Source organism: Sapajus apella, unplaced genomic scaffold, assembly GCF_009761245.1.
Source record: "Sapajus apella isolate SASKATOON/1434 unplaced genomic scaffold, GSC_monkey_1.0 scaffold33, whole genome shotgun sequence".
NCBI lineage: Eukaryota > Metazoa > Chordata > Mammalia > Primates > Cebidae > Sapajus > Sapajus apella.
Window position 1 is genome coordinate 2,163,670 of NW_022436973.1, and position 26,989 is coordinate 2,190,658.

Sequence of the window (26,989 nt, forward strand, 5' to 3'; positions counted from 1 at the left end):
TCCTGATAAATTAATATAGCTACTCTTAGTTTCCCTTGATTAATGTTTGCATAACTATAACTTTTTTATTCTTTTATTTCAACCTGCCTTTATTATATTTGAAGTGAGTTTCCTATACAGGTAGATCATAATCTTTAATACACTCTGCCAATCTCTGTCTTCTAGTTGCTATTATTCAGACCATTTACATTTAATGTCTTCTCTTTGTGTTCTCTGACTTTTTTTTTATTTTTCCTGTCTTCCTCTGGTTTACATGAGCATTTTTTATTATCTTATTGTGATTTATCTGTATTTAATACCTTTTTCATGGTTCTAGGTGTTTTATATATTTATAGGTAATATATCACAGTCTACTGTCATTTTATCAGTTCAGGTGAAGTGTAAAAACCTTACTTCATTTTTTTCCTTTACCCTCTGCCATTTATAATGTAGTTGTCTTAACTGTTTCTTAGCAGATAATGTTAACATTTTTGCCTCAACTGTCAAACATAACAGAAAACTCAAGAGGGAAAGGAAAGTCTGCTATATTTACCCCTATTTTTTTCTACTGTGTTCTTTTTCTTCCTGGTGTTCCAAGATTCCTTCTTTTATTGTTTTCTTTCTGTTTAGAGAGATCTCTTTAACTACTCTTTTAAGGTGGTCTAGAGAACTGTCAGACAGTTCTGTTAGTTTTTCTTCATCTGAGGATGTTTTAATATCCTTACTTTTTCTTTGTCTGAGAATGTCTTAATATCCCCTTTATTCCTGAAGCACATTTTCACCAGATACAGGATTCTGGGTTGATAGTTCTTTTCTTTCAGCTCTTAATGTTGTACCACTTTCTTCTGGTTTCCATGGTTTCTGATGAGAAATCTGTCATTCAAGTTGTTTTTCCCCTATTGGTAATGTGTCTTTTCTCTCTTGATGCTTTCAAGATTTTTTCTTTGTCTTTAGTTTTCAGAAGTTTATGATTTTATGTGGATTTTTGTGAGCTTACCCTATTTGGAGTTCACTCATCTTAAATCTGATTTCTGTCTTTTGCTGAATGTGAAGCATTTTCAGCTACGATTTCTTCAGGTATTTCTTTTGCCCTGTCCTCTTCCTCCTCCCCTTCTGGGATAGAAGAATGAAGATTAGATCTTTTGTTATAGACCCATGGGTCTATAAGGCTCTGTTCATTTTTTTTTTTCCTGTTATTCACATTGGGTACTTTCCGTTTTTCTGTCTTGAGATCACTGATTATTTTCTTCCTCCATTCTGCTGTTGAGCCTTCTGTTGAGAGTTTGAGGTTTTTGTTTTTGGCATTTGTTGTTTTTGTTCCAGTTTATTGTACTTTTTAAACCTAAAATTTCCCTTTGAATTCAGAGATTCTTTAGATCTTTGTTTCTTTGCTGCAACTTTCCATTTTTTCATTTGTGGCAAGCGTGTTCAGAATGGCTCACTGATGACTGTGTTAAATTCTTATGTCAGACCATTCTAAGATCTTTTCTCTCAGCATTGGCCTCTTTTGTCTTTTTTTCATTCAGTTTGAGATCTTGGTTCTTGGTATGTGATTTTTTTATTGGAACCTGGACATTTTGGACATTATATTGTGAGACTCTGGTTCTTATTTAAACATTGTCTTTCAGCTGACTTCTGACACCTCTCTTGGCAGGAGAACAGAGGTGGTGGGGGGCACCTTGTTTCTGTGAGGTGGAAGCAAAAATTCATGTTCCCAGTCTCCTCCCATTAACCCCTAAAGGGGATGTTTCTCATTACTGTTGAGCAGGGATGGAAATTCAGCTCCACCATGGGTTGGGGTGGGAGACCACATGACTACCTGTCAGGGTTGAAAGTCCTAACTTCCTGCTTAGCTTTTTCTGATACCACCCCAGCAGGGGAATGGGGTACCCTATTACCACCTGGAAAAAGTAGAAGTCTAAGCTCCCACTCAGACTTTGCTGCCATGGTAGACTTGAGACACAGTCTCTTCTGCATTGTTGGGCTGGGGTATGGCAGTTATTGTCTTAATATTTTCTGTGTTCCTAACCTGCCTCTTCCTACTCCTTAACTAGAGAGAGCAGGCTTTTGTTTTTGTTTCGAGACAGAGTTGCGCTCTTGTTGCCCAGGCTGGAGTGCAATGGCACAATCTCAGCTCACTGCAATCTCTACCTCCCAGCTTCAAGTGATTGTTTTGCCTCGACCTCCCAAGTAGCTAGGATTACAGGCATGTACCACTATGACCAGCTAATTTTTTGGATTTTTAGTAGAGACCGAGTTTTACCATGTTAGCCAGGCTGGTCTCAAACTCCTGACCTCAGGTGATCCACCCACCTCAGCTTCCCAAAGTGCTGGGATTACAGTCATGAGTCACCACGACTGGCAGGCTTTTTTTTGAGGGCTTCTTTTGTCTGCATCCTTTGCCATTTCCAGGTAGCCTGCTTCTTTACCTCCAAATCTAGGATATATGAAGCAAAAAAAAAAAAAAAAAAAAAAAAGTTTATTTTTCATCATGTTATTTCTTGGGTCCGGAGGTCTCTAGTTTGTCCTTTTTTGCACCATTCAGAGTTTTCTTATGTTTGTTTCATATTTAATATCTAGAGGGTTTAATTGTACTTAAAGAATAGGGAAATGCGTCTCAGAAGCGGCAGACTGAAACCTTACCTGGGCCATATGACCAAATTTTCTCTAGCTTTGAGTAATAGAGCAAATATTAGGATGTTATAGATTCTGGATCCCAGAGGTTACTGTAGCATTGTCCCCAAGTGACTCCTCTGCAAGGGTCATCTCTCTTAGTCTCCTGATCACTAACCAAAAAAATTCATATTTTTTATTCTATTCTGTTTATTCTAGCTTGCAGACTGTATGGTATTTATTTACTTTGGCCTCTATCAACTCTGACTCCTGTAACAATAACGATGGCATCCCTTTCTTAAAATAGATAATAATTTTTCAAAGATAACATTTCTCTGTGTCCTCAAGGTTTGAGAAGCAATGGATTGAAGCAAATCAGCATGAAGCCTCAGACCCTTGTAACATGAAGGAAGTTAGGTTCTCGTCTTGACAATTAAAATCCATGTTCTGCCATTCCAGTCCCTAGTTTATGTTATTTATTTTGTCTGGAATTTGGGACATGTTTTCCTGTAGAAACAACTCAAGTACCAAATAAATGAAAGTCATACATTATTCTCATGCGGAACTTGACTCTCTTCAAACCAGTTATTCCATTTGTTTTAAGTGATTCTCACCTCACCCTTGTGAAGAAAGCACAGCAGATATTACTGTCCTCATTTGAGGGCTGAGGAAACATTAGGCCCTCCCTGAAAGTTAAAGGATTTAGCCAAATTCTCACAGCCACTAGATGACAGAGTATTCCGGTATTCTTTGCTGTAGTTGAATATTCTTTTCATAGACCAGATGGTAGAGAGTATTTGAGGTGCATGTTTATGCCCCTTCCTCCCATCAGCAGCTCATATGAAGACTCCAGCCTCTGAAAGCCTTTGACATTAAACTGGACGTGCTTAATCAATTAGGAGGGCAGTGGAGGGCTATGGCAGAATCAGTAAAAATAACTTAAGTGCTCTTATGTAGTAGGATTAAACTCTGGAATTACTTTTGTATTTATTTACAAAATTTACATGTTTATGATTTCTTTGCTCTTCACCTCCTTAAAACCTGGGGTATAGAATATCATCAAAAGCAGATGAAATGGGAAGTGGGTTTCTCCAGATTCTGAGGTTGACAGACTGTAAATAGATTCACCTTGACTTCTAGTCTTCATGCTAAAACCACACTTGTAGAGAGATGGCCAGCATCTGAGCCCAGCCTGCTGCCCACCCTGCTTCTCTCTTGCTCCCTACCTACTGCACTGAAGACACTGCTTGGTGTTTCCTTCTTTCAGCTCTGTCCTCAGGCAGAAATAAAGAAGCCCAAAGCATTGTGTAAAAAGAGCCTGTTCATTAGAGCAGTTCTCCTGAATTACACAGACCTGGGCATGGAAAGGGAAACATTTAACAGTTTGGCAGAGTCTTAGCATTGCAAGGAACCCTAGCACATGCCCGAGTGGTCTCTCAGTGTGGCGTTGCCTCTCCAGCCACAGCATGGCTGTCGGGGTCGTTTCAGGTAGGCTAGGGATTCCCAGGAGTTCATGGGGAAAACAAGAGGAACATGCAGCCTTCCAAGGAAGTCTGTTTTATTATTGGATGATACTTCCTTTTACCAAACCAGGAATCTGCCTCCCAGCTGGTTCCACGGATTCCATCTAGCTTTCTTTTTGGTACCACAAAGAACAAAACTCTTGTTTTTCCCCTGTGATAGAATTTTAAATTACTGAGACCAGCTCATGACCTTAATTTCTTTAAAGTTCTTTTCAGGTAAAATATCTCTAGTTCCTCTATATTTTTTCATATCATATCATCTCAAGACTTCTTTCTATTCCAGCACCTTCTGGAGCACACTGTGGTTGTTATTCTCTTAAAATGTGTCGTTCAGAGAGTCATAGAATGTTAGAATTTGAAAGGAGATTTGAAATGATCTAAGTTACAGCTTCCCACACCTTCTGTTTTAATACCAATAGCACTTTGGATTGGCAAATCATTGCAGATGTCACCTGCAGCCAGATTCAGTGTACCTACAGAAATCTTCAAAAGCAGTTAGTCTGAAAGTATATTTGGGTTGGAATGGTCTGGAGCCTAGAATTGTAAACAAAATCTTTCTCTATCACAGCCAGTATGTGGGGAAAGGAACATGTCTTTTAACAGAAATAGCAGTAAGTAATGCACAATTCTTATTGTAGTATGCTATAATAAGCATGGCATGTCCATGCTGTGCCACAGTTCCTATGTTAGTTGGCTGTGACATCTCAGGTGCTCTGTGAACCATGGGGTCTGGGCGTAAAACGATGAAGTCATGGCCAGGAACTTGCCAAATTCCATTGTATGAAAACTTTAATTAAGAACTGAACAAGCACCCTCTTCTTGTGAGTTAAGAGTTTGATCTTGGATTGGAACCGAAGCATTTTCTGAGTAAAGGAAGAAAAGAGTTTGAGGATTTTGTTAACTCAAATACTAGTATTTGTGTATACTTTGACACTTAAAAAGCACACTTCCCCATCTGTTAGGCATTTACTTATGCCCATTGTAGAGATGAGGGAGCTCAAATAATTTTAATCAACTGCAAAAATTCATACAGCCAGGGAACAGAAGAGCAGTATCTCCCCTGCCCTCTTCTTTCTCTAAATTTTGTAATCTTTCCATAATCAAATCCTTGAATATTATGTTAATGGCATTTGGGGTATATCTACTTTCCACCTGAAGTTTATGCCAGGGTAAGATGCTTGTTTTTCCTGCAAAGTAAAACCACAGTGGGGTCTGAGGACTTTGTAGCTCTGCCTTTGTACATCCTGTCACCTTGATACAGAGAGCCCTTGTGTTCTCCTAGCAAACTCCTATACATCCTTCAATATCTAGCTCAGAAGTCACCTCTTGGTTACTTTCCCCCTACCCAATTTGGGTCTGACAGAGTTGGTAACTCTTTCCTGTTTTCCTACTGTGTTTAAAAGCACTTACCACACTGCATGTCCACTATTTATTAATGTGCCTCTTAAAACCATTAGACTGGGTCCAGAAGGATCATAATCCCATCCTTTTCACTGCTGCAGCCCTGGAACCTAGCACAGTTCCTAATACTTAGGAGACCTTCATTCTTTAGCTAAATGCAAGGAGACATTTGGCTCTGGGGTTTTGTAAGAGCAAAGAAGAAATTCCATGTCTGCAGGTCCTGCCTGGTCTGCACTCCTGCTGCCACCACCTCACCCACACCAAAACCAAGTAGGGGAGGCAGCCAGGCCTGAAGACTAGATCTCCCACTTTCAGAGAGGAAAACAGAGCCTCATGCCCCAGGGGAAGTAGCATGCTTGGAGTTAGGTCACTTTTAGTTAAGGGCAGTGCTTTTCAGTCAGCCCAGTGTGACTTTATCTCCAGAGGCAACACTGCATAGTAGTTAGGAGCTCGTCCTCTGGAGTCAGACCTTCTGGGTTTGAGTTCCATCTTCACCATTTGATAACTATGAGTTATTTTGGACAACATTATTAAACTCTGTGTTCCAGTTTCCTCCTGTCTAAAATGGGTTTTTATAAGGAATAAATGAAAAAATGCATATAAAGTACTTTGTACTCTATCTGGCAACTGACATGGGGCTCAGTAGGCCTTTGTTGTTGTTGTTGTTTTGTTGTTGTTGCTGCTGCTGCTGCTGCTGCTGTTGCTGTTGTTCTGCTATTAAGCCATACACACTTTAGTTGAATGATAGAAATGTTAAGTGACTATCTGGTAGTTGGGAATGTTTGTCAGTATTTTCTCAGTCCCAGCCACCACTTGGTGGGTATTTGCTCAGTGCAGCTTTTGATTACACACTTTACATACATCTACTCATTTGTGCCCCACAGTCACCCTATAAAGTAGGTATTGTCTCAATTTTACAAAAGAAGAAATGAGCTTGAGAGAGATCAAAACAACTTACCCAAGGCCAGAGAGCCGTGGATCATGGGACTCCAAACCACATGTATGGAGTCCCACATGGGACTCTGTTTCTCAGGATGGAGAAATTGCATATTGTAACCAATCAGTGTCCTTTGTTGTTGACATTCTTGTCAGCACTTTGGGGCCCTTCACTCTGAGATGATTGATTCATACCTCTTCGAAGATGAACATTTCTTTCAAGTTGCTTCATGTAAGCAGAAATTGAGGTAGCAAATATTAGACTACGAAGCAATTGCAGGGCCTCTGTGTGCCCAGGACTGTCACTTACAGCACCTCACACACTCAGATTAAACTGGTTATTAACTAAAAGTCTGACATCTTTTTCACTTGAGCTACCAACAAACGAGGTCTTCTTCATTCTGTCATTTCTAGAGAGAGGAAGTGCCTCCAAGAGAGGACAGGAACAGAAAAACACTAAAAGCTTTCCTTCTTGAGAGTTTTGCCTAAAACTATTCATATTAACTAACTGTACCAACAGAAACTGCTAGGTGGACTGGAAGGGAAGCTAGCATTTGCTGTGTGCCTGCCTCACACCAGCTGGGAGCCTGCTCTCATGGACTTGGGGTATGATGATCCCCATGTCAGCCACCAGTACATGGCAAGAAGGAGCATGGTAGCTCCGGGATCTGCCAGCCACGTTCTATAGGCCATAGAACATTTCTCAGCTGGAAGTACCACACTTACATATTTCAGCATTCAAATGATCTTCACAGATGCCATGGGGACATTTTTAAAGTTCTCTCTGGCAGGAAATTATATAAGGCATAGTAGGTTGTTTTTTAACTACCTAAATAGTAGTATAGGATAAGATGGTATATTTAACTGCCACTTCAAAATGATACAATAGATCAGCCCTAGGTTTTCACTCTTCATTAATATTAGATGACAGGAGACAATTCTGGCCCAGGCAAAGGAGACTAGCTAGTGTTCCCACTTATGTTATAAATATGTTTTCACTCTCCAAAACAGATTTTCATCTAAGATTCTCTTGTCCTTTTTTAGATAGCTTGATAGTTGAAAGTATTGGCTCTCAAATCAGATTACCTGTATTTGGATCCCAGCTCTGCCACTTGCCAGCTGTGTGTTGTTGGGCAAGTTACTGAACTTTCCTAGGGCTTTTCTGCATCTGTAAAATGACCATAGTAATGGTTTTTACCTATTGAGACAGTTCTGCTAACTAAATGAGGTAAGCCATGTAAAGCGTTTTGTGCAATGCTTAACTCATAGTTCTCAGTAATATTAGCTATTATCACTGCTCTGCATAAGAGAGAATTTCATTTAGAAAATGGGCTCCTGTTCTTCAGCTTCTCAGAGCTTTCTCTTTTAGGTCTTTGCATGGTATCAGGGGCTCAAGAGAGCATTTCGAATTTTCACTGTTGGCAGTCATGGGTGCCTCCATTCCTACTGTACTAGGTTAGTGGTCTCTGTATTGTGTATTCCAGGGGGTAGTAAGTAAAGGAACAGATAGTAATAAATACCTTGGGCTAGAAGGCCATATATGACCTCTGTTGCATATTCTTCTTCCCTTTTTTTTTTCCACCCTCGTTTTTTGTTGTTGTTGTTTTCTGTTTTTGTTTTTTGAGACAGTCTCATTCAGTCACCCAGGCTGAGGTGCAGTGGCGTGATCTTGGCTCACTGCAACTTCCACCTCCTGGATTCAGGCGATTCTTCTGCCTCAGCCTCCCAAGTAGCTGGGTCTACAGGCATGTGCCACCACACCCAGCTAATTTTTTTTTTTTTTTTTTTAAATTTTTAGTACAGAAGAGGTTTCACCATCTTGGCCAGGCTGGTCTCGAACTCCTGACCTCGTGATACCCCCGCCTCAGCCTCCCAAAGTGCTGAGATTACAGGCGTGAGCCACTGCGCCCAGTCACCCTTTTTTTTCCCACCCTTTAAAAATGTAAGAACCAGCTAGGTGCAGTGGCCCACGCCTATAATCCCAACACTTAGGGAGGCTGAGGCAAGTGGATCACAAAGTCAAGAGATGAAGACCATCTTGGCCAACATAGCGAAACCCCGTCTCTACTAAAAATGTAAAAATTAGCTGGGCGTGGTGGCACTGCTTCTAGTCCCAGCTACTCGGGAGGCTGAGGCAGGAGAATCACTTGAACCCGGGAGGCAGGGGTTACAGTGAGCTGAGATCGCGCCACTGCACTTGAGCCTTGGGACACAGCATGACTCTTTTTAAAAAAAAAAAAAAAAAGTAAGAACCATTCTTGGCTTGAGACCCTCACAGAAACAGCCTGAAGGGTACAGTTTGCTGACCCTTGTCTCTGACTCTGTACTCTAAAATAGCAAAGTTTTGAATCCTGAAGTTGTTCTGTACTGTCATTCAGGTCAAAAGATGCTGGTCAAAATATAGTCAGTTTTAATGTTGAAATTGGAGTCCAGTTGAAAAATAGCACAGTCACTTCTCCTACCCCTCAGATTCCCACCTGCATTATATATAACGGGTGTTAAAAGTTCCGTTCCTGAGACCAAGAGAAGGAATCCATTAAAGCCAGTTTGACATATACACCAACCTGGGCAAGCTCAGTGCTTGTGATATTACTCCAGATTCACTTAGAGCTCAAGTTGTGATTTTAATTTCAAATTGCCAGGGTTTTGCGCCATCAGGTTTCATGTCTGGAGCAGTAGTGTTTTATGAAAACAGTGTCTGTTGCTGTGAAGTAAGCTAACCATAATGAACACAAGCGTGACACTTATTCACAGCAAAAGAACAGAAATGCAGGCACAACCTTTGTGAAATGACAGTATTAAATTGCAAGTGACGATAGTAAAGCAAATATTTAAATTCACAACTAAAATAGTACTTGTAAAATGTAATTGCCAGGGAGAGCATGCCAGTTCATCATTGCTAAGGCTGATTCTCTACAGGCAGAAGCATTCCACATGGTTCCAGGAAAAGGAAAAAAAAAAAACTTATTTTAAATAAACTGCTTTTTGGCTCTTTTAAGATTGTGCAGAAGTAAGCTTTATTTATCAGCTCCTATCTTGGTCTGAGTTGTTCATTGGCAGGAGACGTCTCTTATGTGTAATGCTTACTCTTTCTGTATTGGGACTCTCTGAGCTAGTTTCTTCTAAGCTGCAGTTTTGCTGATGACATTTGCTGATGGAGTGGCTTTATTTATCCCTAGGAGAGTTCCAGTGATGGAGGTGATGGCATTTTTGGTGAAAAGAAGGATGACAGCCGGGCAGGTGAGACTATGTCCTTCTGAAGGCATACTTTTCTGAAGGCATAGAAAAGTAAAGTCCCGGTTTGTTAGTTATCCTAAGGGCATTGATGTGTTTGCTATTAACATGTGTTTTTTTTAAGGAGGCTCTTTTAAAAAGCCAAGTAAGTTGACCTTCATCAGCCTCTCCTGGAGTTACACATGGAGCTTTAACATGGCTCTGGCTTCCTCAACCTGGCATTAAAATTTGAAAGTGAAGTAAATGTTAATATCTTAAGTTAGAATAGGGTCTGAGAGGTAAAACGGGATTGTGATGACTCTGATTTTTTTAATATATATAAAGAAAGGTTGGGGGATTTGATTTGGTTTAGTTTGGTTTTTGAATTTTCTAAATTCAGACATGGCAAGAGTTTTGGTAATTGGAAGGCCCAGCTACAAAGCGGCAACAAAGGGTCTGCTCATTCCTGTGCTTTAGAGCAAGGTCCTCAAATCAGTACTGCCACCACAAAAGGATACTTCTGTGTTTGAGAGATAACAGAATTGGCATAAGCTGTATCTAAGGCAAAATTGCAGCCCTTCCAGCCATGCCTAGTTCCTGGGCCAATTATTAAAACAGTAACTACTTTGACTAAGTTATTGAGTCAGCTTTGTTTTTTGGTTTTTTTTTTTTTTTTTAAACAAAACCATAAGACAGTTACTCCTGTTTTAGTTCTGTTTGTAAATACTAATATCCTCACTGATGTTTGAAGCCCAGGATGGCTCCGACCCAGACAAATCGCCCTGGCCAGTTTCATCCGCCCTCACAGCTCGTCTCAGACGTCTGGTCACTGTTTACCAGCGCTGCAACCGCAAGGAACTGTGCCGGCCTGAAATTTTGGGACCAGGTAACCAAGGATACTGGGTTCAGGAAGAGATGTTCAGGAGAACCTCAGAAATGGACCTCATCAACAAGGAAGCCCAAAAGAGGTAAAAGCCAGTGGCCAAAGGGGCATGCTCAGCCACCCACTGGGTAAAGTTTTCAAAAGGTAAAGCTGGTAGCTGGAGGACGAGTGTATTTCTATTCTCGTGTGAAGTTAGGTTATCTCCAGAATTCATTACATTCAGCCTTCAATTGTGATGGTATCATGGTGATGAGAGTCTGATGAGGTCTAGGAACACCCTGTGTTTACAGTTTCCAGATTCTTATGATTTTCTAACTTGACACTCTTCCCCAAGTGAAATCCCAGTCTCTAGGGTTGTGGTTTAGAAACACCATGCTAGAATGTCTCAGACCATTTCAGACCCCCTAATTGTTTTAGCAACAAAGGAACAATGTGCATTGAAGCTGTCTTATTATAGCTAAATCCTTCAAGCCTTTGAGGGCAGTAAATACCATAATATGCAAGCCCAGAAGGAAGGAATAAATTACTAGCAGTTACTTGCCTATCTGAGAATTAAGCTCTAAAAGGCTTAAAGAAGGCCAGCATAGGCTATGAATGACGCCACCAGAAAGTATCAACGAAGCTGCAGTTCCTTGAGTCCTCTCTCTATATCCTTCTGGTGAAATATCCCATGAATTAAAAGAAGAGTGCATAACAAATTCAGTTACTTCTCTCTACTCCTGTCTTGTGAAATTTGATAGTTCAGGGAACGTATTTCTTCCTTCTTACCTATCTCTAAAGAGAAGAACCAGAGCCACTTCTTCCCTGCTTCTCACTCTGACCTCACTCTGCACCCTTTAGGCCTAGCTAGGCTCCCTCTGGAGAGGAGAGCACCCTGCCCAGGAGCCCCTCATAAAGACTTTGGTGGTATATAATTATCCACCTCCCTTAAGTCATATAGAATATAAAGACTAGAGAACCTTTGTGTTCCAGAGAAGATAATTGTTGTGGACACCCTACCTCCATAAAACCACAAAGAAAAGCTGTATGAGATGGGGAGGCAGCGGATGTGTTACTGAAGTAGTCACTTCCCTACAGGACACCAGTAAGATGAGGAGGTTGAATTTAATGGTCTAGAAGATCCCTCCAGGATTCTCTGGTTCTATATTGCCATACAGGTTAAAAAATAATAATAAGGCTAGATATTTAAGCATATATAGTATTTTTTAAATCTTCATCTTCTACAGGCAGAAGTTCACTAGGTAATTCCTAAAATTGATGAATCAAGAGATAGCAAGTGTATACCTGATTTAGAAATAGGGAGATAAACACCAGAAAAAAGAGCTGAAAGATTGGAAAATAGTTACCTCTTTGGAAGTAGAAAAATAGGCTGTTTTCATTATAAGCCTCTCAGCCCAGTTTAACTTAAATAAAAATGATAGAAGACACAAACCAGATCTGCCTCCTTTCTTGACTTTATGGGCTCTCATAGTAGGTTCTCAAGCAATTTTTAAAAAAGAAGAAGAAGAAGAAGAAACAGCTCACTCTTTCTGATTAAATCTCAAGGTGGACTAGGAGAGAACAAGCAGACTTCTATAGAACATTGTCTTCCTTTGGTGTTGTTTACGATCAAGAAAAGAAAACCTTTGACTGGACACAGTTCCGCATCATTTCCCGTTTGGACAAGAAGTCTGATGAGAGCCTGGAACAGTATTTTTATAGTTTTGTGGCCATGTGCCGGAACGTCTGTCGTCTACCCACATGGAAAGATGGCGGTGAGAAAACTATTAGTATATTGTCATATGAGACAAGGAAAGAACATTCTGATTTTCAAATTACAGAATTACTTTAGGTATATCTATGAAAACTAGAGTCTACCTGAGGAATTTAGATAAAGATAAGTGGGCTTTTAGAAATTCATAAACTTCTAATTGGGTCCACCTCATAAAATAAAATCTCTCTCCCAAAATGATATAACTTCAATGAAAGTTAAAATTCAGCTTAAAACATCACAGAAGTATTGAGAGACTATTAACCACTTTTTCCAAAGCATAGGGGTTTTTTTAACTCATGGTTTTTTTTTAAGTCATGTTCAGATTTATCCTATTCTGAACTTTGCACCTTCCTTAGATTAAATCTTAATAATTTTAAGTGTTTTCTCATGTGTGGACTTGTAACTATAGAAAGTAAGTGGCTGTCATTTAAATATCCCCTGATCCAATAGAGAGCCATTTTGAGAAATGTCCTCCTGCTCAGCACTTGCAACAGCTTCCTTCAGGCCTCCCTTTAGCCTCATGTAGATGAACTTGCTCTGGATCATGGGACTATATTTTAGGAAAGGTAAAGCTAACCTTGAGCCTACTCAGTCACACACAAGACATCCCAGCCTTTGCCCTCTGTGTGGCATGGCTGAAGTGTTTCCATCCAAACCAGGGAGCTGGATATATTGGAAAGTTGTGGACCTTGGAGTTACACTGACAAAACCTGGATTTAAATCCTGTTTCTGCCACCTGAATCAAGGTAGTTTATCTGAGCCAATTTCCTTATCCTTGAAACAGGACAGGCATGATGATGGTGTATGGTGGGATTTTAGTGAGAACTAAGTAACATATATAAAGTACCTGGTGTAGAGTACAGTGGTGTGATCAGAGCTCACTGTAACCTCAGACTCCTGGGCTCCCGGATCCTCTTGCCTCAGCCTCCCAAGCAGCTAGACTATAGGCATGTACTGACATGCCCAGATAATTTTTTTTTATTTTTTGTAGACGTGGGTGTCTCACTTTGTCGCCCAGTCTAGCCTTGAACTCTTGGCCTCAAGCAATCCTCCTAGCCTCTGCCTCTCAGAGTGCTGGGATTACAGGCGTGAACTACTACTATACTATGCCTGGCCCAGTACATGCTTATTTAAAGTAAACTAATATTATTTTCAGATCTGGAGTTTTTATGCTCTTCTTTCACACCCCTTGGGTCTGTCCTTGCTTTAGAAAAGCCTTCCATTTTTCAGTTTCCTATTTTAGCAGGGGCCTACACATTTAAAACTGCCATGCTGAGGAGCCAGGGAGCTAAACTCCCAAGACCAAAGATGCAGGGGCACAGTTGGGCAGCTAGTGTCTGAGGCCACCTTCAGTGATAGGCTTTATTTCCCTTTCTCTCCAGCTCCCCCAGATACCACCATCTACGTTGAACCCATCACTGAGGAACGTGCTGCAAGAACTCTGTACCGCATTGAACTGTTACGGAAAGTCCGAGAGCAAGTGCTCAAGTGCCCTCAGCTGCATGAACGCCTCCAGCTGTGCAGGCCCAGCCTCTACCTCCCAGTCTGGTGGGAGTGTGGGAAGCACGATCGAGACCTGCTCATCGGCACCGCCAAACATGGGCTGAACCGCACTGACTGTTATATTATGAATGACCCCCAACTGTCCTTCCTGGATGCCTATAGAAACTATGCTCAGCATAAAAGATCTGACACCCAGGCACCAGGAAATCTCTGTTGCCTTTACCAGACCAACTCCAAATTATATGAATCTCTTACATATACTCAGATGAGTAGGACTTCAGAGACCCTTGAAAATGAACCTGAGAATCTAGTGAAAGTAGAAAGCAGAGATGATCATCTCAGCCTGCCTGATGTGGCTTGTGAAAACTTTATTTCTAAAGTTCAGGATGTCATTTCCATCAACCATGATGAAAGTCTGCTGCCTGAGTCCTTAGAGAGCATGATGTATGGTAAGAAGGTGCTCAGCAAAGAACCAGGCTCTTTTCGGGAGAGCCCAAGTACCAATACAGAATCTGCAAAAGATGTTATTACCATCTCAACAAGCAAAGATGGGAACTGCCAGCCTGGTGGCCATGAGGCAGAAATAGCTTCCAGCCCTGCCTTTATTGGTAGCTTAGAAGCAGGAGGAGTAGCAGCTCAAGCAAACATTAAAAATGGAAAACATTTATTGATGTCTATTTCAAAGGAAGGGGAGCTCTGCTGCAGTGAGGCAGGACAGAGACCTGAAAGCATCGGCCGGCTGGAAGCCAACTGTTTAGCTTCTCCTTCCCTGAATCCAGGAAATGAAAGTGGGTTTGTAGATATGTGCAGTCTTAGTATCTGTGACTCCAAAAGAAACTTGTCATCAGATCAGCAATTAATTGATTTGTTGGAAAACAAAAGCCTAGAAAGTAAATTGATTTTGAGTCAGAACCACAGTGAGGAGGAGGAGGAAGAGGAGGAAAATGAGGAGGAAAACTTTGCCATGGCAGCAGGCGTGGGGGAAAGATCAGAGGTATTACATCTCATGGAGCCCACTACTGACATCTCAAGGGAAAAGGGCCAAGGCTTCCATGTAGATGAAACCAAGAAAGGAGGCTTAGAGGCAGCAAACCAGACTCCTGGACTACAGAGGGCTTTCCCCCCTCCAGCAGCCTGTCAGTGCCACTGCAAACACATGGAGAGGTGGATGCATGGCCTTGAGAATGATAAATTTGAAATCGAGAAACCCAAGGCTTATAACCCAGATCTGTTCAGAAGCAAAACCAATACTATCGCCATGGAGGGTGAACCCACTGCTATTCCATCAGAGCTGTTTAAAGTGAAACATGAGCTTTTAAAAGAACCTTGGAAAGAAAGTGCAGAGGGGCAAAAAGTTTTCCCCACATATCCTCTCGAAGCAAGCGAGCTCAAATCAGAAGACATAGATTTTGAGAATAAAGATGATTATGAAAGAGATGGAATCTGCCACAGTCAAGGTACAGTATGTAGGATCTTGTGGTATTTTGGATAAACTAGTTGTCAAATGATGGGGGGGATGGGTTTGGGGGGAGAGAGTGCTTCATATTTTTACAGCTTCTGAAACAGACTTGCCTACCCTAACCAAAGGTCATAGGCCCCGGACTGAAAATCAGAGTAGCTTATTAACTGTGGTCATGTTGTAGAAAATTGAGGAAGATTATAGACAGTCATAGCACTTTGGCTGCATTACCCGTACAATTTGGGCACACATCCTCCCTTTCTGGAGCAATGATTTTATGTTAAAGAGAGCTCATGTATTTTCATTCAATAGATGCTATGTATGGTGTTAAGGGGAAATAGTTTGTTCTTCCGCTAAATAAGGTGTTTCAAACTGGCTAAAGGGGAACAGCCTTGGGATGTTAGGAGCTTGCACTTTAATACAGGAGCAGCTAGTTTTTCAGGAACTATACAAACATACAAATAAATTTGATCTTTGTTAAGATGAGCAAAAAAAGAGCCATTTATTCATGTCATTGTCAAAACTGTGTGGCTTAATATCAGTGCATTTGGTTTAGATTCCTTTCAGTAACTCAACAGAAATAAAAAGTTTACAGCAATAAAGAAATAGATTTGATTCTTTTAAATAGGGAAATCTGAGATAAGGGTTCAAGCTCAAAGGAATTTCAAAATGTTAAGAATCTAGGTGACCCTGAAATTCTGTGCGCTTTTCAAGAATAGACATGCAGTGATTAGGGATCCTGAGGAACAACAGCAACAACTGATTGTTGGCTGTAGTTTTAATTTTTTCAGATCTAAGAAGGCCTGGTAGGGTGAACAGAAAACCAAAAACAACTCTCTTCATGCCTGGTCCACTGTGGTGCTTAGGGGTGTAGGCAGACACACCCTCCCTTTCTGGGGCAGTGGTTTTATGTAATAAGAGGGAATGAGAGGATTTAAGCTAAGTCCCTCAAGTTATCTAGTTTTTGTTTTTGTTTTTGTTTTGAGACAGAGTCTTGCTCTGTAACCCAGGCTGAAGTGCAGTGGCACAATCTCAGCTCACTGCAACCTCTGCCTCCTGGGTTCAGGCAATTCTCATGCTTTAACATCCCAAGCTGAGATTATAGGTATGTGCCACCATGTCTGGCTAATTTTTTATATTTTTAGTATAGACAGGGTTTCACCATATTGTCCAGGCTGGTCTTGAACTTCTGGCTTCAAGCAATCCACTTGCCTCAGCCTCCCAGAGTGCTGGGATTACAGACATGAGCCACTGCACCCAGCCTCAAGTTACCTAGCTTTTTATTTTTAAACTCCTCATCATGGTTTTAGTCATTCAGAGCTCTTGGGAAGAGTTCTGAACCCAAATTAAAATTTACACACTAGTTAAGATAAAGACCAAGACACCAAACTGAAAGTAGCTTAATAGAATTGTAACCCCAGCCAACCCAGAAGGACCCAGTCTACAACTATGCCTGATCCTCCTCACCATAGGCCGCGAAGGATTGCTGCCATGTGTTGAATTATAAAACCCACATTGCTTTTTGAACCCTATTGTGGATTAAAATCACCAAATAATCAGTCCATGGATACCCAGGCAGTCAAGTGAATACAAAGTAAAGACAAGTATGGTTTAAAGGAGAAATTATGTTCCCGAACTGGTGTCCTTTGGTGGCAGCATCAGTGTTGCTAAGTCAGAGTAAAAGCAGTAGTGACCTTAAGCTTTGGTGAGCAGCATATGCATACGTGGTGGGAGTCCCTTTCATTGATGCTTTTAAAAATGCTTTTGCAGACCTTGTAAGGGATCATCCACACATACAAGGTGTGGAACAGTTCGGGCAGAGGGGATTAGCCCTGCTTTTGAGACTAGAAATCTACAGTCCTGAAGGAACAGTAATTAATTGGTACACCTGTCAGGGCCAGCCCCCAGGTCTCCTGGCTTTTTCCAGGTTTTCTCTCTCACATCATTTTGCTTTTTTAAAAAAAACTTAAACTCAACTCCTCTGTTTAAAACCTTTCAGTGGCGGTCCCCCATTGAGTCTAGAATAAAATCCAAATTTTCTGTCCTGGCCTATAGGTCTCAGCATGTTCTAGATAATTTCCACCTCTCTAGCCTCATCTTTGTACTTTTCTCCTGGCCATCACTTAGTTCCTCAGCATGTGCACAATACTCTTCCCCACTGCCTCCTCATCTTCATGGGGGTTGCCTCCTCCGAGAGGCTCTCTACCAACCTACTTGAGTAGGCTCTTCCCTCTTGTTCCCTGTTACGGCACCTTGTTTCCTTCCCTCGATAGCACTTAGCTTAGCTTATAATTTTAGTTGCTCCTGCTTTCCTGGCTGTCTTCCCTCATAAGGTTGTACGAACCGTGAGGGCCTGGGCCACATCTGTCTTATTTATCCTGAGTCCACCAGGCCTAGCAAGGCAATGTTTTTCATGGTCAGGGGCTACTACAGCTCCCTAGGGGACTTGTTGCACATTCAGAAGTAGAATATCCACATGTCAGGATGGATGCTGCTTGTCATTTCACCAAGAAAGAGGTCAACAACTTTTCCTGCCTTGGTGTTTCACCACTGTCTGTTCATTTCCTATAAGTGGATCTTTGAAGATTCATTCACGTTGATGATAAACTTTCACCATTACTGAAGCATGAAAGAAGTTGCATGTCCATTTCTCTTCATGAGTGAAGTAATCAAAATGTTCTGAGTTTCTTTTCTTAAATGAATCAGGCCTGTCTTACCTTTGTTGTAAGCTTCATGAATTTCATCCCTTCTCATATTAATCACCCTCATGCTGTGATTGCATTTCATAGACGGTCCCTTAAAAGATCTCAGAGTATTAGAATGTTCAGCTTTCCCTTGACCACTACATTAAGTGAGAAAGAAGCCTCTTTGTGGTTATTCATCTCCTTTCACTCTTGGATACACAAGAAAAATTTCCTTTCTCTTTTCTTGTGTTGGGTGTGGATGTAAACTCTCACTAGAAGACTTGCCTTGGGAGCCCCAGAGCAGGATTGGCCTTTTACAGCTTAACTAATAGGGTTCTCCTGGAAATAGAAGCTATCATATTAATATTCCATTTGAAATAAATTAGCACAGATTGAGCTCATTTAAAAAGCAAAAGGAAAAGATCAGGATGTCCTGATCTCTCAGATCACTACTGCAATTAAGTGCCTGATCAATTTTTTTAAACTCTTCCCAGATTATCCAGGGAAATACTCTGAAGAGGAGAGCAAGAGCTCAACATCGGGCATCGCAGGAGACATCGGGGATGAGCTACAGGAGGCTCGAGCTCCCACCATTGCTCAGCTGCTGCAGGAGAAAACCCTCTATTCCTTCTCTGAGTGGCCAAAGGTACCCCAGAGCTTGCATTTCCCACCCCCACAAACCATTCTCAGCTTTGAATTGCCTTTTTTAAACCTTTTAGAATCGTTCTGAACAACACTCAGAGAAATGTTTAATACTTTTAAAAAGTACTAGTTATGTAACATTTGAACATTAGATACATGCCCTTAACTAATTCGACTGTAAGATGGTCTCAAATTGTCCTAATATTTATAGTATCATGGCTTTAATTTGTATTGTCTAGACTATGATTTTTATTTTAAGGCTTATAAAGTGAGTAGATTTAAGTGTGCTCTTTTCTTATCAGCTCCTTTTGGTGAAAAACTTGACCCTTGATCTCAAGGGATTTTGTGAATTTAGGCAACTCGATGCTTACTCGTCAGAGCTTTATCCTTTTTTCTAGGACCGTGTGATAATTAACCGCCTAGATAATATCTGCCAAGTGGTGTTAAAGGGGAAGTGGCCCTCAGGCCAGCAGTATGAGCCCTCAGGCACACTGCCTACTCCAGTACGAACCAGCAGTGCTGGTTCTCGAACCAGCCTCTCAGAGCCAGAAGTAGCAGAACACAGCTTCAGCAACGGCGCAGCACTGGCAGCCCAGATCCAGAAGGTGAGCCTGCAAGAATGGAGTGACCACAAAACAAAGAATGATGGGCATGTTCCACGTCTCAGTTGAGTTCATTCATTCAGCAGATATTTACTCAGTGGATAGGGTTTTTGTTTTGTTTTGTTTTGTTTTGTTTGCCAAGCCTTTAATGTTGATTGGGGAATTTATCCTTTATCCTGTATATAGTGGAGAGCTAGTAAAAGTCTTGGAGCAGGAAAAGGCATGATGAAAGCAGGGGTTTGCAGCTCACCTGGAGTGGTGTACAGCTTAGCTAGGGGCCAAGCAGGAAACTGATGAAGAGAGGTTCTAGACTCCAGTTGGTTCTGAGTGGATACAAAGATAGGGGGGAATTGACAAACATGACTCCATGACTAATAAATATATAAGGAAAGGGAAGCATGAATGGAACAGTGTGATGGACCCTTGGAGAACTGAGCTAACAATGGAAGCTGATAGAAATTAGGGAAATCAAGGCAGGAGTTAGTGTTTTGGTGGGGTTGATGAGTTTTGAGATACATCATTAACATGCTGGTTTTCATGCTCAACTGCACATTGGAATCAGCTGGGGACCTTGACAAGCTAATGATTCGATTTAACTGTTCTGGAGCGTGTCCTAGGTACTGCGTTGTTTTAAACTCCCAGGTGATTGTGATGCACAGCTGAGGTTGAGCATTCCTGCGTTATCTTGCAACAGCAAGTGTAGTTCATGGACTAGCAGCTTTAGCAGCACTTGGAAACCTGTTAAAAAAGCAGACTCTCAGGCTCTACCTCAGACCCACTGAAGTAGAATCTGCATTTTAACAAGCTGCTCAGGTTTGAGGAGGCCTGAGTTGGAACTCTTAAGAAGATGATTGGAAATAATATAAGGCCTAGGGAAATCAGGTCTGGAGAAAGAGTTGGCGTTAAGCCACTTGTGTGGCATTCAAACCTCTCTTGTTTGTGTGTTCACAGGAGAGCTTCTTAGCTCCAGTTTTCACAAAGGATGAACAAAAGCACAGGCGTCCCTACGAGTTTGAAGTGGAAAGGGATGCAAAAGCTCGGGGCCTGGAGCAGTTCTCTGCCACCCACGGGCACACCCCTATCATCCTCAATGGCTGGCATGGGGAGTCAGCTATAGACCTTTCCTGCTCATCAGAGGGGTCCCCAGGAGGCACATCCCCTTTCTCAGTGAGCTCCAGCACCCCTAAGATTGGAGCTATCAGCTCACTTCAGGGGGCCCTTGGCATGGACTTGTCTGGGATTCTGCAAGCTGGTCTGATCCATCCCGTGACCGGACAGATTGTCAATGGAAGCCTCAGAAGAGATGATGCGGCCATGAGGAGGCGGAGAGGGAGGCGGAAACATGTTGAAGGAGGGATGGACCTCATCTTTTTGAAGGAGCAAACACTTCAGGCAGGAATCTTGGTGGGTATCGAGGTCATTAGATTAAAAACATTCACCTTTCCACACTGAGAAACACACCCTTCTTCGTCAGACACAAAACATTTTGTGGATCTTTTATCTCTATTTCAGTTGTCCTGCTTTATTTTCCCTCATTATAAGAAGCCCTCCATCCTCTGTAGAATTAGGTAGTTACTAAGTCGTTAATGGCATTTAATCTGCCTACAGTCTGGAGAAATGAGTCAGGAGGTCTTGCCATTTCAGATAGGAACAGCCCCTCTCCTCCAGGGTTTCAGAAGAGCCACAGTTGATAGCACAGCAGAGCAAGATGGCAGGATTGAGTGTGCAGTGGCTTTTCTCCAGGGTAGTGAGGCTCTCCTAAGACTGGGGTATGGGAGAATGAACAGGAGTAAGGGCTATCTGATTGTGAGCCTGGCTCTGCTGCTTGACTTGGGCTACAACTGAGCCTCACTTTGCTCCTCCTTCAAGTGGGGCAAAGCGTCTACCTCAGAGGTTTGAAGATTGGCAGAGATCATCCTAAGACAGTTTGTTCCAAAGTCAAAGGAAATAATTTACAAACAACAGAAAAGGTCAGAAACCGTGTACCTGGCCAAGAGAGACCCCTTTTATGCTTTGTTTAATGCTTCATGTTGTATTTTGCATTTTCCCATTTACTGGATTTTGAGCTCCAAAACAGAAATCACATTTTATGTTTTCTTATTTTATTTTATTTTTTTATTTTTTATTTTTTTTTTTTTGAGACGGAGTTTCACTCATGTTACCCAGGCTGGAGTGCAATGGCGCGATCTCGGCTCACCGCAACCTCCGCCTCCTGGGTTCAGGCAATCCTCCTGCCTCAGCCTCCTGAGTAGCTGGGATTACAGGCACGCACCACCATGCCCAGCTAATTTTTTTTTGTATTTTTGGTAGAGACGGGGTTTCACCATGTTGACCAGGATGGTCTCGATCTCTTGACCTCGTGATCCACCAGCCTCGGCCTCCCAAAGTGCTGGGATTACAGGCGTGAGCCACCGCGCCCGGCCGTTTTCTTATTTTAAAAGGAATAATAGCTAGTACTGATTGAGTGCCTACTGTTTACTGTGTTCAAGGCTTTACATGATTATCTTGTTTGATCCTCACAACCATTCTGAAGATGGACTTCGTTATTCCCATTTTATAGATGAGGAAAATAAGGCCTTAAAGCATTAAATAATTTCCCCAAGATTATCCAGCTACTAAGTGACAAACCAGGAAACCAAACCAAAGACCTTGTTATCTAGGGGCTGAGAACTTTACTACCAAGCCGTATGGCTTGGGATATGTCTTCCTCTTAAACTTTCAAAGTAACTTGGGAAGCTGAAGTGACACGTTCTTTCCCTGCTCAATCCTGCAAGCTTTTAAGAAGTTTATCTTTTTTAGATGTGCAACACCATGGTTTCTCTGTAACGATCATAGAATTCCAATGGAATAATCGATAAAAATTTTCCCCCTTGTCCTCAAGAGTATTTTTAAAATTTGTTAATGCAAACATTTACTTAGCACTGACATTGTTATAAACCCTATTATAGGCATTGGTAAAACAGAAGTAACACAGCCATTCAAACTATAGAGGGTGAGTAGGTGAGTAAATTGTGGTGTGGCATTTTCTTTACATGAGAGAGCTAGGAGCAAAGTGCTTTGGGGACAGGAGCTGGAGCAGCGAGTGCTGCCTGGCACAGTGGGCAATGGTGACAGAGGAGGAAAATTGAATCCAGCAGTCAGGGTGGAATTAAAGTGTACCAAGTTGACAGGAGCGGGAGAGGAGTGTTCCAGTGAAGGGAACACCAAATCACTTGCAAGAATTTATGCGTGGGTCAGTGGTGTGTGTAGGGTTCTAGTTCAGGCACCCCAGCTGAGTAATATCAGGGTGAAAATAGATGGAATGATTCAAATAACACCTTGTGTGTTTTCTTTTTTTAGAAACAAATTTTCATTCTGTCGTGATTAACTATACATACCCGTTTTTCCTTCATCCAGGAAGTCCATGAAGACCCAGGGCAGGCCACCCTGAACACCACACATCCTGAGGGGCCAGGGCCTGCCACCTTGGCCCCTGAGCCAGCCACAGCAGCCAGCAGCCAAGCCGAGAAAGCCATTCCCAATAAGAGTCTGCTTGATTGGCTGAGGCAGCAGGCTGACTACTCCTTAGAAGTTCCTGGCTTTGGGGCAGTAAGTGTTTATTGGTGCTGCCTGAGATCACTGTTTACTTCCTGCTGACTTGTTGCTGTTTTCGATGAAAGCATCCTGAGGGAAACCAGGAAGTTGGGAGCTATTTGGGAGAAATCTATCAGCTGACAACATCATGTTAAAGGACTTCTGTTTTTAAGTTTAAATTTTGATTAAATTCCTCAGTCATAGAAACGATAGCCCATGTTAAAATACTATGCTAGAAACTAGACATGCAAAATCCTAGGAGGGCAGAACTTGTCTGCTGTCCCCACAAAAACTGCCACACAGTATCATAAGTTCAGAGAGAAATCTTTAGGTTGCATGAATGCTGCCACCTGATGAAAATGTTCCTTTGTGTTCTTTTCAAGTTAATACATTACTATTTGTGGCGGTTGGGGGACTGTCTATTCTTAGTTTTAAGGTTATTCTGCTTTGGGACATTCCCTTCAAGCTGTCTTACTGCCTTTGTCCTAAGTCCTTCAGACTAGACATTTTTAGGAGAGGACTCTTGAGTACTGTTCCTTTTTTTTGTTTTTCTCTTCTCACTTGCTCATCTACCTGACCACCATCATTGTCCCGTGTACACCTAACTTATAAGATCTTATATGTAGGTAGAGAGCGCACAGGAAAAGGAGAACACATGCATAGATGCACACCCTCCAGAGACAGACGAAACCAGCCAAGCAAGCAGCAGTGGAGAGAGAATCCCAGGAAATGATCAAGAGGAAAAGGCCAGGGATTAACAGGGCCCTGGCAGCCTGGTGAATCAGCTTAGGTGTTCTAGTCTGGAGGGCCGGGGGCTTGTTTTCCAGCTTACTGCAGGAACGCTGCTGCTTCGGGAGAGAAAGCCTAGGTGAAGTCAGGTGGCTGTTTCCTTTAGCTTAACCTGACCAGCTCCTGTGCACAGAGCTATTGATGAGAACAATAGCAAAACCAGTTGAAAAGTGTCAGCCTCAGGCCGGGCACGGTGGCTCACGCCTATAATCCCAGCACTTTGGGAGGCCGAGGCGGGTGGATCACGAGGTCAAGAGATCGAGACCATCCTGGTCAACATGGTGAAACCCCGTCTCTACTAAAAATACAAAACATTAGCTGGGCATGATGGCACGTGCCTGTAATCCCAGCTACTCAGGAGGCTGAGGCAGGAGAATTGCCTGAACCCAGGAGGCGGAGGTTGCGGTGAGCCGAGATCGCGCCATTGCACTCCAGCCTGGGTAACAAGAGCAAAACTCTGTCTCAAAAAAAAAAAAAAGAAAGAAAAGAAAAGTGTCAGCCTCATCAGAAGAATCTGGGATAGCATGTTTTGTAATATTGGTCTCCGTTTTCATCCTAGAATTTTTCAGACAAACCAAAGCAGAGGAGGCCACGCTGTAAAGAACCTGGAAAATTAGATGTCAGCTCTCTGAGTGGGGAAGAAAGGGTTCCTGCTGTCCCCAAGGAGCCAGGACTGAGGGTAAGGAAGAGGGCCACGTGAGTTTGGGGCCAGGAGGAGCATCCCGGTTGAGCCATGCCTTATACACTTGAGAGAAAGCCCCAGCTGGGAAGGGGTTCGCTGGGAGACACTCTTTCAGGAGGACTAGAAGCCAGCACAGGAAGTTGATTAGCAGTGAGAAATGGTGCTGTGGCATTTTTGAGCACTGTGTGACTCCCAGTAGTCATTTGTTTTCAACCTTTACCTCCAGGATTGTTTGTTAAACCATTGCTAAAGCTTGGGTTTGTGTTTTGTTTCTCCTATTTGTAGAGTTACAAGGGGAAAGAAACTTTAACCTCTGTCAGTGAACAAAATTCATTATTGGAAATTTTCATTTCCTAATTTTTTTCTGGCCACCATTGAAGACATTTCTTCCTAGTCCAGCCTCACTGGCAATGAAAAACGGCTGACTCCAAGCACGACCCTTTTCCTATTATAGCATCATGAGACTGCAAGGAACTTCAAAGACTTCTGCAGAATACTTATGAATCCGAGTTAATTATAGTTTACAGATCAGTACAAATTTGGACCAGAAAAGTCATAACCTCTAGGGGGCGGTAACAACATTTCAACTTGAAAATGTGTTGAGCTTGGGCAAATTATACCTAAATGTGCTTTTAACTTCCTAAAAGCGCTGTCCGTCTGAATAGGGAGCTTCTGAAGATCCTCGTGGGGACATTTGCCTTTCCCAGGTTGTTCCATAAACTCAAGCTTTCCTGAATGCCTTCTCTTAAGTACTCTGCCAGCTACATCTTTCCTTGAGTAGGAATTCCCTTCTCGGTGGGATTGCTTGAATGTGATTTCTTTTTATAGCTCCAAAAGACTGCCCACCCTAGTCATTTCCTCCTTGTGAAGAAAGAGGTTCGAATTTAATGTTCTCAGGGAATGTGTTCCAGAGTTTGTCACCTGGATGACTGCTGGTCTAGCAGCTCCATAGTGGCTGTTGCTTATCTCCATCTGCTACCACGGCCCTTTTGGGGGAGACCTGGACCCCAGACAGTTTGTCACATTGGGCAAGCTGCCCTTTTTTCCCCTCTTGCTTTAGTCTCAGAAAATGTCCCTTCTACCCATTTCTTAGGATTCTCCCGCACTTTCTTCCACCTGTTGAGCAGTACAAGCTAGTTCACCTTTGTTTGTGTCCCATCTGTCCGTCCTCGCCCCTTCGCGCTGCCTCTCCTTTTGTCCCAGCACACTGTGTCTTGGATACGCCGTCAAGGGAAGACCTCGATTCTTGTTTTGTTATAGTCTCTGAGCTCTTGCTTTAGAAATGTGTCAGGAAAAGCCACGTAGTTCCCTCTTGGCTTTCTTGTTTGTTTCTCCATGTCTAACAGTTTCCCTCATGTTCCCTGGAAATTAGTGCTCATCCCTCCCTACAGATGCTGACCCTCTGCCAGAAAACCCATTTCTAAGCTGTTCTTGCAAGCCAGCCTCTTCCCAGAGATGTTAGCCTCCTTTGTTAAATAAACACACTGCCTGCCTCAGAGGCCCTTTTCCTGCAGTAAGGCAAGAACAAGACCCAGGCGGCTCAGCATTCCCAGCAGGGGCACCCGTGTACCTCCTGCAGCTCCTCTTGGGACACAGGCCTTCTAGGGCACACTGTGCTCTTTTTCTTTGCCATAGAAACTTAGTCCATTCAGGCTACCATAACAGAATACCAGACTGGGGAGCTGATAAGCAACAGAAATTTATTTCTCACAGTTCTGGAGACCCAGATATCCAAGGTCAAGGCACTGGCAGATAGGGTATCTAGTGAGACCCCATGCCACATCATCTAGACAGGTGTCTTCTCACTGTGTCCTTGAATGGAGGAAGGGACGAGCCAGCTCTCATAAGATCACAAATCCCATTCATAGGGCTTGGCCCTGTGACCTAATCACTGCCCTAAATCCCCCATTGTCCTGTTATTATCACCTTGGGGCACAGCATTTCAACATAGTAATTTGAGGGGACACAAACATCTACAGCAGAAACCCTACCCTTCCTTTTAGAAATAGATTTAAATCTCACGAGGAACTTCTCCTCCCTTCCTTTGAGCTCACTTCGAGCCCTTCTGCATATGTGCTGTGGTTTGGATGGGTGGTGTCCACAGAATTAGCATAGCACAGGCTGCATGGTTGTGGGATTGAATTTTTAATGCCCAGTACATAGCGGTTGCTCATCAAATATATGTGAACACACACATATACTTAATATAGTTTATATATGTAAGTTATATATGTATGTGTTTTACGTATATATGTATAGTTTTGTTGTTTTGCTGAGCCATTTGACAGTAAATTACAGATGTGACATATCACCCCTAAATACTTCAGCATGCATCTCATAAAAAAACATTTTCCTGCATAATTATTGCCATTACATGTGCATATTAATATCTGTTACCTAGTCTCTATTCAGATTCCACCAGTTATCCCAAAAATGTCTTTTAGAGCTGGTTTTTGCTATGTTTTGGTTTGGTTTTAGGATTTTTAAATGAAGAGCCACACATTGCATTTCATTGTTCAGTCTCTTTTCACCCAGCATGTGTTTGTTGGATGAATGTACTAACCTTCTAAAGAGAAATGAAGCTCTGGTCACCACCTTCTCTTAACTCCACCCAAGATTTAAGTTTGAGTTGGAAAAATACTACCTACCACACATTGATGAGGATGTGCTTCTTGGGCTGGAATGCCTGTGCATTCATATAGAAAGCGGATTTATCTCCAGTGTGCTTGAACATAAGGAAGCTCCTTGTCCTTG

At 42.3% G+C, this 26,989-nt stretch overlaps 1 protein-coding gene across 3 annotated transcripts in view; it reads left to right on the plus strand.

Annotated features, from left to right (window-relative positions):
• CHD6 (chromodomain helicase DNA binding protein 6) overlaps positions 1 to 26,989 on the plus strand; it is a 193,934-nt gene that overhangs the window by 159,987 nt on the left and 6,958 nt on the right. For all 3 annotated transcript variants that reach the window (XM_032294922.1, XM_032294924.1, XM_032294923.1), the window contains 9 exons: positions 9,632 to 9,692; positions 10,417 to 10,633; positions 12,094 to 12,302; positions 13,684 to 15,261; positions 18,442 to 18,593; positions 18,988 to 19,194; positions 20,143 to 20,595; positions 22,588 to 22,779; positions 24,113 to 24,232. In XM_032294922.1, coding sequence (XP_032150813.1) covers positions 9,632 to 9,692; positions 10,417 to 10,633; positions 12,094 to 12,302; positions 13,684 to 15,261; positions 18,442 to 18,593; positions 18,988 to 19,194; positions 20,143 to 20,595; positions 22,588 to 22,779; positions 24,113 to 24,232 — 3,189 coding nt within the window. The remainder of the gene's footprint in view (positions 1 to 9,631; positions 9,693 to 10,416; positions 10,634 to 12,093; positions 12,303 to 13,683; positions 15,262 to 18,441; positions 18,594 to 18,987; positions 19,195 to 20,142; positions 20,596 to 22,587; positions 22,780 to 24,112; positions 24,233 to 26,989) is intronic.